The sequence below is a fragment of the Eschrichtius robustus genome, chromosome 3, assembly GCF_028021215.1.
Source record: "Eschrichtius robustus isolate mEscRob2 chromosome 3, mEscRob2.pri, whole genome shotgun sequence".
NCBI lineage: Eukaryota > Metazoa > Chordata > Mammalia > Artiodactyla > Eschrichtiidae > Eschrichtius > Eschrichtius robustus.
In genome coordinates, this window is record NC_090826.1 from 112,219,812 (window position 1) to 112,236,905 (window position 17,094).

The following is a 17,094-nucleotide window of genomic DNA, read 5'->3' on the forward strand; positions in this document are numbered from 1 at the left end:
CACGGGCCCAGTTGCTCCGCGGCATGTGGGATCCTCCCAGACCAGGGCTCGAACCCATGTCCCCTGCATTAGCAGGCAGATTCTCAACCACTGCACCACCAGGGAAGCCCCAAGAATAATCTTTTTAATAAATAGTGCTGGATCAACTGGATATCCACATGCAAAAGAATGAAGATGGACTCCAACCTCACACCATATACAAAAATAAACTCAAAATGGATTAGAGGCCTAAATATAAGGACTAAAACTACAAAACTCTTAGAAGAAGCCAAAAGCGTAAATACTCATGCCCTTGGGATTAGACAATGGTTTCTTAGATATGACATCAAAAATACAAACAAAAACAACAACAGAAGTGATGAATTGGACATCCTTAAATAAAACCTTTTGTGCTTCAAAATACACCATCAAGAAAGTGAAAGTTTAAAAAAAGAAAGTGAAAGTACTCGCTTAAGCAGCACGTATACTAAAATTGGAATGATACAGAGAAGATTAGCATAGCCCTTGCACAAGGATGACACGCAAATTCGTGAAGCATTCCATATTTTTAATAGACTGGTGGTTGCCAAGGGGGAGGGGGTGGGAGATGGATGGATTGGCAGTTTGGGATTAGCAGATGCAAACTAGTATATATAGAATGGATAAACAACAAGGTCCTACTGTATAGTACAGGGAACTATATTCAATATCCTGTGATAAACCTTAATGGAAAAGAATATGAAAAAGAATGCGTATGTATGTCCAATAAAAAATTTTAAAAAAAGAATGTATATATATGTATAACTGAGTCACTTTGCTGTACAGCAATAATTAACACAGCATTGTAAATCAAATATACTTCAATTTAAAAATGCAAAACAATTAAAAAAGAAAGTGAAGGACAACCCATAAGATGGAAGAAAATTTTTGCAAATCACATATCTCAAAAAGACTTGTATTTAGGATACATGAAGAACTTGTATAACTCAATAATAAAAAGACGAACAACCCATAAGATTGGAATAAACATTCTCCAAAGAAGATATACAACTGGCCAATAAGCACATGGAAAGGTGCACAATGTCATAAGTCATTGAGAAATGTAAATCAAAACCACTATAACATACCACTTCTCACACACTAGGAAGGACATAATCAAAATGACAAACATTAGCAAGTATTGGCAAATGTGGAGAAATTGGAATTCTCATACATTGGTAATGGAAATGTAAAATGAGGTAGCCATTTTGGAAAACAGCTGGAAGTTCTTCAAAAGGCTAAACATAGAGTTACCATATGACCCAGCACTTCCACTCCTAAATATATACTCAAGAGAGTTGAAAATATGTTCACACAAAAATTTGTGCATGAATGTTCACTGTAGCATTATTCATAAGAGCCAAAAAATGGGAACCACCCATATATCTATCAACTGACAAATGGATGAACAAAATGTAGTGTATCTATATAACAGAATATTACTCAGCCTTAAAAAAAGAACGCAGTAGTGATTCATTCTACAACCTGGATGAATCTTAAAAACATGCTAAATGCAAGAAGCTACATGTAAACGCCATATATTGTATGATTCCATTTATATGAAGTGTCCAGAATAGGCAAATCTATAGAGAAACAAAGTATATTAGTGGTTTTCAGGGACTTAGGGGAGGGGGAAGTGGGGAGTGACTGCTAATGGGTGTGGTGTTTCTTTTTGGGGAAACGAAGATGTTCTGAAGGTAGATAGTGGTGATGGTTGCACAACTCTGATTTGCACACTTTTTAAAATTGAAGTAGAGCTTAGTTAACAATATTACTTGTACACTTTTAAACAGGTGAATTTTATGGTATGTTAATTATACTCAAATACAAAAAAAGAAATAAATGCTAAAGTATGGAGGATCATGTTTGTAACTTACTCTTAAATGGTTCCAGGAAAAAAGTTGTACTTTTCCTGGAAATTTTCTATAAATTTAAATTATTTCAAATGAAAAAAAAGATATTGAATGACAATGCCATTATAGATATAACTTCTATTCTGCTCCATCTAAGTGCTTTTTAAAAAAGTGAATAATTTATAAAGTTCAAATAATAGTATTTAATGTTGAATTTGGTTCTGAAAAAAAAATGAGTTCCTAACCTGCAACATCTCATAAGTTCTTTTATAATAAAAAAGCAGTATAGCAAGAAAGTTAATAATGTGTGCTTTAGAGTCAGATGGAAAATGCTACTTTCTAGCTTTATGACCTTGGTAAAATTACTCAACTTCTAGGACCCTCAGTTTCTTCATCTGTAAAATGGGAATAATTAATGGATTGTTCTATTCTGCAAAGGCTAAGAAATGACTTCTATTTTCCCATGCTTGGAATCATAGTTAACCTCATTTAGTGTATAGTCTGATGTTCTAGTTTCTAGGTTAGATAACTCATTTATTCCTCATTCCCTGTTGCCTACCTTCTAGCTATGTTATTGCTTATCATTATTCCTCATATGGGTTTGGAGTAGAGGTAAATCGTATAAGTTACTAATAATGCTAATAAAAGATTTAGTAGGGAAGGATACTAGCAAAACAATTTGGAAGTTATTTAGAGAGTTCTCAATTGCCTATTGTCATAGTTACAAGCTGACTATGTACCTAAGTACAACAAGCAAAGTCACTAAGTGTCACTAAGTACAGCCAACTCTAACCTAATTGAATCACCACTTCTCAGACACTATCAGAGATTGGATAACAAATAAAAGAGTTTCCTTAACTTCAATAAGACAAAAGCTACATTTCAGACCATTTATCTTAAATCAGGATAGACAAAATGTAAATTAGTTGGAAACACTGTACTCACCAGTTGTTTGTTATGCTGTGGCATAGGACATGGCTGGGCACCAGCTGGCACCTTATATACTGGAGTTACTGACATGCTGGCAGGGTGGGCACATATGAAGCGTACCTGCACAACTTCTACAGCTGGACTAGGGTTCAGGACACCTGGATGATTTCCAATTTGGAATGTCAGAATCTTTAAGAAAACACAAGGGCAAGAGATAATTGTGGGTAGACACTTGATGTCAGTTGTGCCAATCTAAATGTGTTAGAATTATTCAAATTCCAGTATAGAGTCCCTTTGGACATTATAATCAGGCCAATCCCTTAAAGACACTATAGTTCTTAATTATCTGTGCTAAGAGAAACAAGGGTATCATAGAAACAAAGGGAACATTAAAAAAATCTAACTGACCAATTACTTCGTTCTTTTTCCCCACCAAATCTTTTGTTACCAGTTGGCAAAAAGTGGAAAAACTAATTTGTGTTTCAACTCATTTCTGGTGGAAATACTAATGAATAACAATGTGAAAACAAAAAGAAGCTAGAGAGCTTCGAAAGGGGGTAATTAGGATTGAAATCACTAATAGCTAGTCATATATACAATACAGTACACTAGAGGTATTAAAATGAAGCTCAATTGATTATAGCACAGTTCTTCTTAAGTTAAAATCATACATGGATTCCCTGGGGGCTGGTTAGCTGGGCTATGCCTCATAGTCATACTTTAAATTCTCAATCCTGGTCAAACTGAAAACCTTTGTTACTGGTTTTGGTAGAAGCAGGGTGCAGCTATGGATAAAGCCATCACTACCTCTAAAAATAATCAAAACTAATTAAACTGATAAAGGGCAATATACTAATTACTCTTATCAACACAGATCTAACTCATTCTTCAAAATTGATAACCATAGATGACACTTTAAATTTCCCTTCCTCACATTCTTTGGAGGTGGAAAACTATATACCCTCTAGTCTAGGCAACAGGAAATGAATTACAGTGATAAAATGATTGAAATAAGCCCCCTACTACAAAAAAATCTTGAACCATTTGGTTGGTGAACTGTTAGAATTCTCAGATGAGCAAACCAAAACCTTTGGTGTACATTTAAAGGATAGTAAGCTTTAAAAAAAAAGATCTTTTAATCAATAATTAGAATTTTCCCATCTAGTACATAAACTAAATCCATTAGAATCTGAAAAGGAATGGCTAGAAGTACAAAAGATTTGGAGTATTATTGCTAAAAGAAATGTTAGAAAAAGATCATTTTCCTACTTGTTCCCCTAAATCCAGGCACAGGACGCGATAGATGTACTGATTCTGTTTTCTCTTAGCTGGCAGCCGGACTTGTGTTATTCTAATTTTCTCTGTCTTCTCCATGCTCAGCTCCAAAAAGAATCGTGAGGGCTCCAAGATCCATGGACGAGGGCCCCCTTCAAATATCATTTCCTTTACAGAGTGCCATGTCACCAGTGCCACTTCCACAGGGTTTAGAGCCTGATGACATTTAAAGAAATTAACCCCTGATTGGTTAGAGAATTCAACAGTTTTCTAAAGTGAAAAACTGGTTATATAACTATAATGTAAATGACATTAGACTTAATTCCCAAATGAGGACACATGTATGTTATACCTCTTATTTGGAATGCTTCTCAACCTCTGTACTAATTTAGATCCCACCTATCATTCAGCCTAACTCATGTGTCACCTTATCCATTAATTTATGTCTAATCATTCCAGACCACAACCACTTCTGCATCCTCTAAGCTCTTATAGTAATTATCTCTACCATTAATTTGTATACTTGTTTATCCCCTAATGCTATTTAAATATGTCAAATCTTCAAATATATACATCTAATAATTCTTGTTACACTGTCTAGTTATGTAAACTTCTTAAGAGAAAAGAGTATCTTATACCCCAAATTTTTAAAAGAATCTCTCCTCCTCAGTGGGATTTAGTACAATGCTGTGCACATAAAAAGTATTGATAAATAAGTGCATAAACATTTTTTCTTTTTTTCTCTTTTTAAAAAAATTGAAGTATAACTAGCATATAACATTACACTTGTCTCAGGTGTGTAACATAATGATTTGATATTTGTATATACTGCAAAATGATCACCACAATAAGTCTAGGTACCATCTGTCACCATATTACATAAGATTTTTAAATGGATATTTTACTAAAGTATCAAAGAACTCCTGCCCTAAAAATATGAAGATAATACATCTATACAGTTCATCTGTTTCTCAAAGAACTCTCACCTAAGAGGTAGTCAAGACAGATATTATTCACTTCAGTATACAGAGGAGTTGTATCCTACTTATAGATGAGGAAACTGGTTTTTGGGGAATGAAGTATTCTCAAAGTGTAGGGGTTTTTTTTGTATGGTGCACAGTGTCTACAACAGTGACTAAGTGACAAAATGAAGTATAGAGTTGAAGCAATCATTCTGAAAATGTAAGCAAACCGTGTTTTAATATTTCTTTCCTGAACTAGTCAATCATATTTATTATTGAATACTATTAACATTAAACATTCCTATGTCTAATGGCAGTATTCTCTTAAAAATGTATATATAATTCAATTTAACAAATATTAATTGATGGCCCACTGGTGATACAGTAATAGAAAGCCAAAATAAGGTCCTGCCTCACAGTGGAGCTAATAGTCTGGAAAAGACAGATTTGAAGTAGGTAAAGAGTATAATGAGTGTTACAAAAAGGCACAGTACAGAGTGCCAAACAAGCCTCAAATAGAAGAAATTAAAGTAGTCAGAGGCTTCATGGAAGGCTTTCCTGAGAAAGCAAAACCGGAGTTATTCCTTTTTCCTAGATGTATATAGTCCAAAATTAATCAGATCAACTGAATTGAACTGATATATAAAAGGACAAATTGAGAACTATATACCATGTACCGAAACATAAGATTGATAACAAAAGTAAAACATACATATATTTTTCAGCAGCTAAAGAAAAAGATACATGACCAAAGTACTAGGTAGAAAAAGAAAATCACCATCTTACTTCCCTTCCTTTAAGGATAGTTTTCATTCAGGGGAGATCTGATTTGTGGGACATTCAATAAATATAAAATTAGGGTAAGGATAATGATAAAACTAAGAAAAAACCTCGTGAAATGGCCATGGGCTGCAGCCTAGCACTTTCACTTAATTAGGCAAGTAGGATGATTCATCCGCTAAGAGAATGAATGAAATATGCTCAAACCATATGTTTAATACTTAGGCTGCACAATGTACAATGAGGCCAACTTAAAATGCAAATATTAATGAACAAGTTATCTTTTTAAAATTAATAACTTACCTTGCTTCTTCCATTGACAACTTTTTCCCTGTGGATGCCTCCTCACCCTAAGAGGCACTGAGTCAGTATTTGTCAGTATGTATCAGCAAGAACTTGTAGACATCAATTTTTTTTGTTGTTTATTTTTTTAATTTTATTTTACTTTTTATTATTTTTGTCTGTGTTGGGTCTTCGTTGCTGCATGCGGGCTTTTCTCTGGTTGCGGCGAGTGGGGGCTACTCTTCGTTGAGGTGCGCGGGCTTCCTCTCATTGCGGTGGCTTCTCTTGTCGGAGCATGGCCTCTAGGCGCATGGGCTTCAGTAGTTGTGGCTCGCAGGCTCTAGAGCGCAGGCTCAATACTTGTGGCTCACGGGCTTAGTTGCTCCACAGCATGTGGGATCTTCCCGGACCAGGGCTCAAACCCGTGTCCCCTGCATCAGCAGGCGGATTCTTAACCACTGTGCCACCAGGGAAGCTCCTAGACATCAATTTTAGCTCCTGAAGGACTCAAATATATAGAAAGCAGGCCAGGCTCTATCTACTTTTATGTTTTTATTTTTAAAATTATTTATTTATTTATTTATTTATTTATTTAGGCTGCTCTGTCTTAGTGGCAGCACGCGGGATCTTCGTTGCGGCGTGCGGGATCTTCAGTTGCGGCATGTGGACTTCTTAGTTGTGGCATGCATGTGGGATCTAGTTCCCAGACCAGGGATTGAATCTGGGCCCCCTGCACTGGGAGCATGGAGTCCTACCCACTGGACCACCAGGGAAGTCCCTATCTACTTTTATTTTGAACTGCCACCTGTCGTAATATCCCAATTATAATGGACCAATCCTTGGGGTCCAAAATAATGACTGTTGTGCTGAAAATTTGTCAGTATAAAGGGTAAAAGATGATTGACTTCTCTCCCTAGGGTGGAAGGTTTTCTTTCAGAGTTCTTCAAAAGAGAGTATACTAATATGCTATATCTTCTTCCAGGTGGTGTTAAAAAGATACGTACATATGTGAAAATTCAAACAGTACCTTAAGAGACTTCCCTGGTGGTCCAGTGGCTAAGACTCCACACTCCCAATGCAGGGGGCCCGGGTTTGATCCCTGGTCAGGGAACTAGATTCCACATGCTACAACTAAGAGTTCGCATGCCGCAACTAAAGATCCTGCAACTAAGACCCGGTGCAGCCAAATAAAAAAAATAAATAGTACCTTAAGATTAGTGTACTTTACTATATGCTTTTTGTATCTCAGTAAAAAAGAGGAAAGAAAGCAGAATATCTAAAGCTTGCTGGGACTTCCCTGATGGTCCAGTGGTAAAGGATCCACCTTCCAGGAGCTTCCCTGGTGGCACAGTGGCTAAGAATCTGCCCGCCAATGCAGGGGACACGGGTTCGAGCCCTGGTCCGGGAAGATCCCACATGCCGCGGAGCAACTAAGCCCATGTGCCACAACTACTGAGCCTGCGCTCTAGAGCCCACTAGCCACAACTGCTGAGCCCACGTGCCACAACTACTGAAGCCCGTGCGCCCTAGAGCCCGTGCTCTGCAACAACAGAAGCCACCACGATGAGAAGCCCGCGCACCACAATGAAGAGTAGCCCCCACTCACCACAACTAGAGAAAGCCCGCGTGCAGCAACAAAGACCCAAGGCAGCCAAAAATAAATAAATAAATAAATAAATAAATTTATTAAAAAAAAAAAAAAAAAAAGAATCCGCCTTCCAATGCAGGGGACACGGGTTCGATCCCTGTTTGGGGAACTAAGATCCCACATGCCATGGGGCAACTAAGCCTGCTCGTGCCGCACGCCACAACTAGAGAGAAGCTGGCGCACCACAACTAGAGAGAAGCCTGTACACCGCAACAAAGAGCCCACATACCACAACTAAGACCCGACACAGCCCCCCCACAAATAAATAAATAAATAAATAAATAAATAAATAAATAAATAAATAACTTATAAATATTCCTGTGGCCGAAACATGAGAGCATAAACTCCCTGATACTCAGATTTGATGAAGGAGCTGTGGGTCTAAAAACAAGAGAGTGGTAAGTAAAGAGAACATAAATATCACTGATCTTTAATAGAGATCACAGATATGTAGGAAGCCCCCAAGTGGACATAGTGGGGTCCGTGAAAAGATATGGCAGTTCCTTAGCAAGAAATATCTCACCTTTAGGGGTTCATAAGCAGCAAATGTGGCACTGCTCTCCAAATACTCTTCATATTCAGTCACACTAACTGTTACTAAAGTATGGCCCAGAGATTTGGCTGCTATATGTGCACTGGAACAGTGTGTTGGTCCTGGTCTTTGAATACCTGCAAATCAAAAAACATGACTTCAGTAGGGTAATAAGCAATCAGTCCTCAAGGCAATCAGTCTATAGAAATATAAGAATTTTAATATATTAAAAAATTCTTAACCTCACACACTAACCACTAGACCCCAATTATTTATATTAAGTTGATATAAAATAATGTTCCTTCTATTAACAAATATATATCATGTAAGACACAGTTCTATGTACGGTGAGGATACAAATATGAGCAAAGATCCTGACCTCAAGGCATATATAGTTTAGAAGGGGAGGGTGAACATTTACATAAATTAAACTATTAGTAGAAAACGATAAGCATTATAGAAACCTAGAAAACAGAATGATTACTTTTAGCTGGAGAGATCAAGAAAGGTTTAGATATGCAGAAGAGAGTATCTTAAGCTGACAAATAAATGAACAAAGATAGAAATATAAATGAGATACAAATGAGTATATGAAAGAGATATATGGGAAATTTTAACTAAAGTAGTTAGTTTAGCTGAGCCATACATGAAGCCAAAGCATGAAGTTCCAAAAAGTAGGTTGGGTTACACTGTAGAGGGCCTTTAATACTAAACTAAAAGGATTTTGGCTGTTGTCCACGGGCAGGGAGAAGCCTCTCAAATTTTTTTTTTTTAATTGAATTGTATACTTTATATTTTTAAAATTAATTAATTAATTAATTTTTATTTTTGGCTGTTTTGGGTCTTTGTTGCTGTGCACGGGCTTTCTCTAGTTGCGGCGAGCGGGGGCTACTCTTCATTGCGGTGCGGGGGCTTCTCATTGTGGTTGCTTCTCTTGTTGCGGAGCACAGGCTCTAGGTGCACAGACTTCAGTAGTTGTGGCACGTGGGCTCAGTAGTTGTGGCTTGTGGGCTCTAGAGCACAGGCTCAGTAGTTGTGGCGCACAGGCTTAGCTGCTCCGCGGCATATGGGATCTTCCTGGACCAGGGCTCGAACCCGTGTCCCCTGCATTGGCAGGCAGATTCTTTTTTTTTTTTTAATTAATTAATTTACTTATTTTATTTTTGGCTGTGTTGGGTCTTCGTTTCTGCGCGAGGGCTTTCTCTAGTTGCGGCGAGCGGGGGCCACTCTTCATCGCGGTGCGCGGGCCTCTCACTATCGCGGCCTCTCTTGTTGCGGAGCACAGGCTCCAGACGCGCAGGCTCAGTAGTTGTGGCTCACGGGCCCAGTTGCGCCGCGGCATGTGGGATCTTCCCAGACCAGGGCTCGAACCCGTGTCCCCTGCATTGGCAGGCGGATTCTCAACCACTGCGCCACCAGGGAAGCCCAGCAGGCAGATTCTTAACTACTGCGTCACTAGGGAAGTCTGCCTCTCAAAATTTTTGAGCAGGAAAATTAATTTTGAAATTGAGCTTTATGAAGATCTATCTGGTAGCCATGATTATCAAAGGCAAGAACAGTTAGGAGGATATTGTTAAATTCTCAGTGAGAGATAATGAGGGCCTAAAAATGGGGAGAGACAGCCTAAGAACAGAGGAGAGGTGAGAGATATTATATAGTATAATTAACAGGGGCAAAAGAGAAGTCCAAGTTGATATCAACCTTATAGATGTATTGTGAGAATTAAATGAGTTAGTATATGAAAAGTATTCAGAACAGAGCCTAGGAAATAGAAATGCTAAACAAATGTTAGATGCTACTAATGTCATTATTATTGATGAAAAAACAATGGTGATCAGGATCAAATATGAAGTTCCATAACAGTAAATGATATTGATCCTTATGGATAGCTTATTCATATTCTTTTCTTATTAAAAAGGTATTTTCTTTTTTGGAATAAATTTAATATATACATACATTAAATGGCAATACAGTCCTCTTAGAAAGAGGTGTAGTATATATATTAAAGAAAGAAAGAACGAAAGAAAGAAAGAAAGAAGAGCTTGAGGCTGGAAAGAGAAGCCTTTAATATGACTAAAAACTGATATTGTCTGGCCACAATGAACCCTGGACATGTTATTCAATTTTTGTGCCTTTGTTTCTACATTATATTGTAACATCTAATACAGGCAGTTGACAGAATAAATAAAAGTATTATAAAGAAAGGTAATACCTAAATTTAATTTTTAATTTTTTTGGCCACACTGCGCGGTTCATGGGATCTTAGTTCCCCGACCAGGGACTGAAACCGGGCCCTCGGCAGTGAAAGCCCGGTGTCCCTACCACTGGACCACTAGGGAATCCCCAGTATGTGAATTTAGACTTTAATTCATAGTTTCTGAATTGTTGATTGGTCTTTTAATTCAAAGACAAAGAAAGGAAAAAATAAAAAGCCTACTCTTACCTTCTTTGAGAAGAGTGAAGACTCCTTGCTTATCCATGTTCAAATCCAAGGATAAATGAGAGCAGTCTGTGAACGCGATGGCCTCTTTGGTTTCCTTATTTACATGATACATGGCAATGGGGATTTCTATAATCTGGCCAATCTCTACATCAGCATGAAATGGTAGCATTTTCATTTTGTTCAGTTTCAGAACACATATCTGGAGAGGAAAAAAATTAATCTTTCAAGAAAGTTATGTTAGGAAAGTTTTAGAAGAAAAGAAAGCATTTCTTAAATATTTAAATATACATATACATAACATATATGTATGTTTTGTGTTTGTGTGTGTGTGTTAGGTGCTGAACCTGTCACTCATTTCATTCCTTAATCAATCGACCTCTCTAAAGCATCTAACACCATTCAACACGAGTCTGGCAAAATATGACCAGTGCACAATTTTCTTGACTTGTAAGCTAAGAATGGCTTTTACATTTTTAAAGGGCTGTAAAATAAAAAGCAACAATGACAGAAAAGAAGACTATGAGATAGAGACTGTATGTGGCCTACAAATACTAACATATTTATAACTTAAAAAAAAATTTTTTTTTAATTTATTTGTTTTATTTATTTATTTTTGTCTGCATTGCTGTGCTTCGTTGCTGCGCATGGGCTTTCTCTAGGTGCGGCGAGCGGGGGCTACTCTTCATTGCAGGGTGTGGGCTTCTCATTGCGGTGGCTTGTCTTGTTGCAGAGCACAGACTCTAGGTGCACGGGCTCAGTAGTTGTGGCTCGAGGGCTCTAGAGCGCAGGCTCGGTAGTTGTGGTGCACGGGCTTAGTTGCTCCATGACATGTGGGATCTTCGCGGACCAGGGCTCGAACCCATGTCGCCTGCATTGGCAGGTGGATTCTTAACCACTGCGCCACCAGGGAAGCCCTAACATATTTACTACCTGGCCTTTTTAAATAAAAATTTGCTGACCTCTGATATAGAGCACTTCCTCTTACTTGATATCTTTTAAAAAAACATTTTATTTTGTTTTTGCTATAGATTGAAGGTTTGTGTCCCTCCAAATTCATATGTAGAAATCTAACCCCCAAAATGATGGTATTAGGAGGTGGGGCCTTTGGGAGGTGGTTAGGTCATGAGAGTGGAGCCCTCATGAATGGGATTAATGCCCTTAAAAAAGGGACCCCTGGAGCTCCCTAGTCCCTTCTGCCATATGAGGTTAAGGCAAAAAACAGTCTTCTATGAACCAGGATGCTTTCCCTCACTAGACACTGAATCTGCTGGTGCCTCGATTCTGGACTTTTCAGCCTCCAAAACTGTGAGAAATAAATTTCTGTTGTGTATAAGCCACCCAGTTTATGGTATTCTGTTATAGCAGCCTGAATGGACTAATAGAGTCTTTTTTTGGTCACTTTCTATGTGTCTTTTGCTAGTTCCTCTTACTCTGCCAATGTCCCTTAAAATGACTCATAAATCTTATCCAGTTCCAAAGCTTCAATGACCAACCATATGCTGATCACTCCAAATTTTTATCTCTAGCCCTAATCTTTCAGTTGTACTTCAGATGCCTATTTCCAATTTTAAACGTTCACCTGGATGCTCCATAGGTGAACCACACGAAATGTTTGGGGTTTTTTTTTTTGGCAGTGCACGAGGCATGCAGGATCTTAGCTCCCCAACCAAGGATTGAACCTGTGCCCCAGTGGAAGAGCAGAGTCTTAACCACTGGACCACCAGGGTAGTCCCACACTAAATGTATCCAAAACTGAATTCATTATCTTCCTCTTTTTCTTTTTCCTTTTCTTGTTGGTTTTTTTTTTTTTGGGGGGGGGGGTGGCGCTGTGCCACATGGCTTGTGGGATCTCAGTTCCCCAACCAGGGATTGAACCCAGGCCACGGAAGTGAAAGCGCCGAATCCTAACTACTAGACCACCAAGGAACTCCCCTTTTCTTGTGTTTTCTATCCATCAAGCTGTCAAAGCTTAATCTTTCACTTTTTCCCACCCCACTAGGCATCAAATCTGATTAATCTACCTCTAAAATAACCCTCAATTTGTCCTTTTTTCTTTATTCTCATACCATTTTGTTAGTTTAGGCTTAACTGGATACTTTGCCTTCACTTTCTTCTTTCATTCTATTCTAGTCTACTAGTATATAGCTCCAGAAACTATCTTTCATTCCTTTTTAAAAAAATATTATAGTTGTTGTTGTCTGGCTATAAAAATAATTAGGTATCTTTCTCAACACAGGCTTTACCATATTATTGACCTTAGGAAAAATCTGTGTTGGCTTCCCGTTGTTGACAGCAGGGGATCTTATTTCGCTGACTAGGGATCAAACCCATGCCCCCTGCATTGGAAGCGCTGAGTCTTAACCACTGGACCACTAGGGAAGTCCTGAGGATCATTTAAAAATAGCCAACTTGAAAAAGAAAAAAAAAATTTAATGTGTTACTGTACTTAAATTTAGACATCAATGTCTCAGAGGAGATATGAACGTTGTTTGGAGAGTTGCTTACCTTAATTTCCCCATATCGAAAAGGATTTTGTACATCTCGGGCCAAAACAGTGCTGTTCCCCCTGACCTGGCCAGCTGTCGTCACCACTCCTTTAGTGGTTACCATGGCCACTGTTTCATTAGAAGAGGTCCAGGTGAAGTTGCCACTGCCACCCTCTACCTATGAAAAAAATACAACCTTATATTGAATTAGTATAGGAAGAAAATTGGAATTTAACTGAAGATGTAAAATCTGGTGAAATAAAGTTTAGGAAATAATAAAACTATACAATAAATTATTTCTGGAACATTAAGAAACTGTGATGCTATACTAAAGTAACTAAATGGGGAAGGGAAATACTAAAGGGAGATTATGTAATGGCAGTATCACAAAATGTCAAAAAAGAGCACAAGGGAGCTTGACAAAACTTTATAAAACTCACAAGGAAAGGATATATGGAAGAGAAGGAAAGTACACCAAGTATTCTTAGGATGACAGTATTCAAGAGCATGATTTGGTTGTCACCCAAAACTGAGTTATACTACTAGGATTAGAGGGAAATAAGATTTAACATTAACCTTCAATAAATTAAGCTATCAGAGAAACTGACTTATTTCTTTGTGAGTTCTCATTATAAGACATCATACCTGTACTTTATAACGATACAACATTCCCATGGGATGATGAGGAAATGCCAGAAAGTTGGGTGTAAGCTTGATGGGAAAATAAATCTTCACTTCTTGCTGATGTATAATTGGAAATTTTATAGGCTGAATATTTTTATTCTATAAGAGCAGAAAAAAAGGAGCAAAACAGATTTTATAAGGACTGTTCTTATGGTCCACATTCACATATCAGCAAAATGGTGTGTTAATAAATTACTCAACCAGTTTCTATCAATAAAAGAAAGAAAGAAACGTTCCTGTTCATTAGTGAAGCACAGCTACTACAGTTCAATAATAATGAAAGGGATTTTGATAGACCTAAAAGAAGTATCACAGTCATGGAAAGAAGTTTAAATTTCCTGAAATAAGAGTTTTATCAACATAGAGAGGGCAATCATAGTTTCAGAAAGAAAGATCCTTGGACATCCATCAGCTAAGTATATAAATTGTAAAGGCAAAGGAATATTACAAGCTATTCAGAAGAAAATAAAGAGAACATTTAAAGATGCTGGGGTAAGACATTCCCCTCCTGCTTAAAAACAAGAGCAGGGTTTAAGGGGGATACCCATACAGGTAAAATAGAGTTCTCACACTCAACTATGTCGGTGTTTTCTCTTTGAAGGAAAAATCTATCTATCTATCTATCTATCTATCTATCTATCTATTTTTTTAAAGAAGCCCTGAAATATTTAGCAACTGTGTCACATCTGCAGTAATGGCTCTGATTTTCTCTTCACTCTCTTAAGGTGGCTAGCTGGATGTTCTTTCAGTTTAAAAGAACGCCATTCTATTTTAACCTCCTGAGACTGATTTTGGACTTCTGACCTTCACAACTGTAAGAAAGATAATAAATTTGTGTTGTCTTGATCTGAAAAGAGAGAAAGAGAGAAAGAAAGAGAGAGAGAATATCATTCTGATGGTATTTAGGTGATCACTGAGGGAAACAAGAAGAAATCTATTGGGAGCAGGAAGCATATGCTAGGCCTGGAGAGGACTCTTATAATTCAAGAATAAGGTAATAATAGTACAAAATGGGTTGGTCCTAGGAAGACATTTTATAACATAAAGGAAAAAGAGAAAGAACATAGTACCTAAAAAGGCACTATGCCCTTTTAGGAGATTACATGCTCTTAAAAAATATTGACCGCAGGGAACAGAAGATTTCAACAGTGTCTGCTTTGGCACACGAGAGAACATGGACATGAAATAAGAGGTAAAACCAGAGATAAGACAACAAACTGGGATAAAGTGGGACATGGCTGAGTGCAGGATGAAATTCAAAGTGAACTCTACAAAATAAGAAAAGAGGTAATAAAAATTTTAAACGTCGGACTTCCCTGGTGGCACAGTGGTTAAGAATCCGCTTGCCAATGCAGGAGACACGGGTTCAAGCCCTGGTCCGGGAAGATCCCACATGCCACGGAGCAGCTAAGCGCATGCACCAGAACTACTGAGCCTGAGCTCTAGAGCCCGTGAGCCACAACTACTGAGCCAACGTGCCACAACTACTGAAGCCAGTGCGCCTAGAGCCCGTGCTCTGCAACAAGAGAAGCCACAGTAAAGCAATTATACTCCAATAAAGATGTTTAAAAAAAAAAAAAAAAGAGAGAAGCCACGACGATGAGAAGCCTGCGCACCACAAGGAAGAATAGCTCCCGCTCACCGCAACTAGAGAAAGCCCGCGCACAGCAATGAAGACTCAACACAGCCAAAAATAAAACAAACAAATAAATTAATTAATTAATAAAATAAAAAATAAATTGCATTATGATTGTAGAACAAGGAAATATTGTCATAAGGGCTTCTTTTAGGGTAGTCATAAAATCTTTTAGATTTCTTAGGTGGATCTTGAGTTGGGAATTCAAAGCCCTGAACTAACCATTTTCTTTCCCAAAGTTACCCAGCACACTTAGAAACAACAATCAATAAACCCTATTATATCCCAGACTTTCACTAACATGTTTTATGGCAGCAACTACCTGGTTACCAAAAGCTTTGCCTTCTACATGCACTTAACTATAGTGTCTACAGGTAATAATTTAAGTAGCTGTTTTGCTATTTCATACCATGAACTATCAATGCTCACTTCTTTTTTTTTTTTTTTTTTTTTGGCTACGTTGGGTCTTCGTTGCTGCGTGCGGGTTTTTCTCTAGTTGTGGCGAGCGGGGGCTACTCTTCGTTGTGGTGAGCGAGCTTCTCATTGCGGTGGCTTCTCTTGTTGCGGAGCACGGGCTCTAGGTGCGCGGGCTTCAGTAGTTGTGGCACACGGGCTTCAGTAGTTGTGCCTTGCTGGCTCTAGAGCACAGGCGCAGTAGCTGTGGCACAGGGGCTTAGTTGCTCCGTGGCATGTGGGATCTTCCCGGACCAGGGCTCGAACCCGTGTCCCCTGCATTGGCAGGTGGATTCTTAATGACTGAGCCACCAGGGAAGTCCCTCAATGCTCACTTCTTAATCACAAGAAACAGGATCAGTAATGCCTTTAAATCTAATAATAGAGAACGCAGAATCAACTTGGAGATGCGAGTCTCCAAGATGGCCTCCACTGACCCCCACCCCCTGGTAGTCACATCCTTGTGTAGTTCCCTCTACATTGTGTCAGGAATGGTTTGAATGACCAATAGAATGTGGTAGAAGTGCTTATATTAAAAAGAAGAAAGATATAAAACCGGTGATCCACCGTAAGATTCTTCCACAATAAGAAACTTAAAAAAGAAACGCATTTTAAATCCAAAGTAAGAAAAAGTAATAGAATAACAAAGATAAAAGCATAAATCAATGAAAGAGAAAGTAGATAAAGAACTGGAAAAAAGTCAATGAAACCAAAATCTTGTTCTTTGTAAAAAGCAATAAAATTGATAAACGTCTAGCTGGATTCATGAAGAAAACAAGAGAGACACAAATAACCAATATCTGGAGTGAAAGAGACAACATTGCTACAGATCCTACAGACATAAAAATTAATAAGGCAATATTTTGAACAACTTTATGTGATTAATTCAACAATTAAGATTAAACAGAAATTCCTTCAGAGACACACCTACCAAATTTCACTCAAGAAGAAATAACCTGTATAGTTGTACATAAATTTTAAAAATTGAATTCATAGTTTTAAAACTTCCCATACACCAATCATTAGAGGAATGTAAATTAAAATCACAGTGATATACCACTTCATACCCATTAGAATGGCTATTATCAAAAATAGAAAATAGCAAGTGTTGG

General features: G+C 37.9%; 1 protein-coding gene and 1 non-coding gene across 2 annotated transcripts in view; one reads left to right on the forward strand and one right to left on the reverse strand.

Annotated features, from left to right (window-relative positions):
• NUP210L (nucleoporin 210 like) overlaps positions 1–17,094 on the reverse strand; it is a 69,714-nt gene that overhangs the window by 33,377 nt on the left and 19,243 nt on the right. The window contains exons 9-14 of the mRNA XM_068540863.1: positions 13,855–13,992; positions 13,229–13,387; positions 10,724–10,922; positions 8,272–8,417; positions 4,071–4,292; positions 2,817–2,990 (exon numbers count right to left, since the gene is read on the reverse strand). Coding sequence (XP_068396964.1) covers positions 2,817–2,990; positions 4,071–4,292; positions 8,272–8,417; positions 10,724–10,922; positions 13,229–13,387; positions 13,855–13,992 — 1,038 coding nt within the window. The remainder of the gene's footprint in view (positions 1–2,816; positions 2,991–4,070; positions 4,293–8,271; positions 8,418–10,723; positions 10,923–13,228; positions 13,388–13,854; positions 13,993–17,094) is intronic.
• Positions 443–549, forward strand: LOC137763264 (U6 spliceosomal RNA). The gene has a single exon (XR_011073806.1). It is a non-coding gene; the product is annotated as a U6 spliceosomal RNA (small nuclear RNA).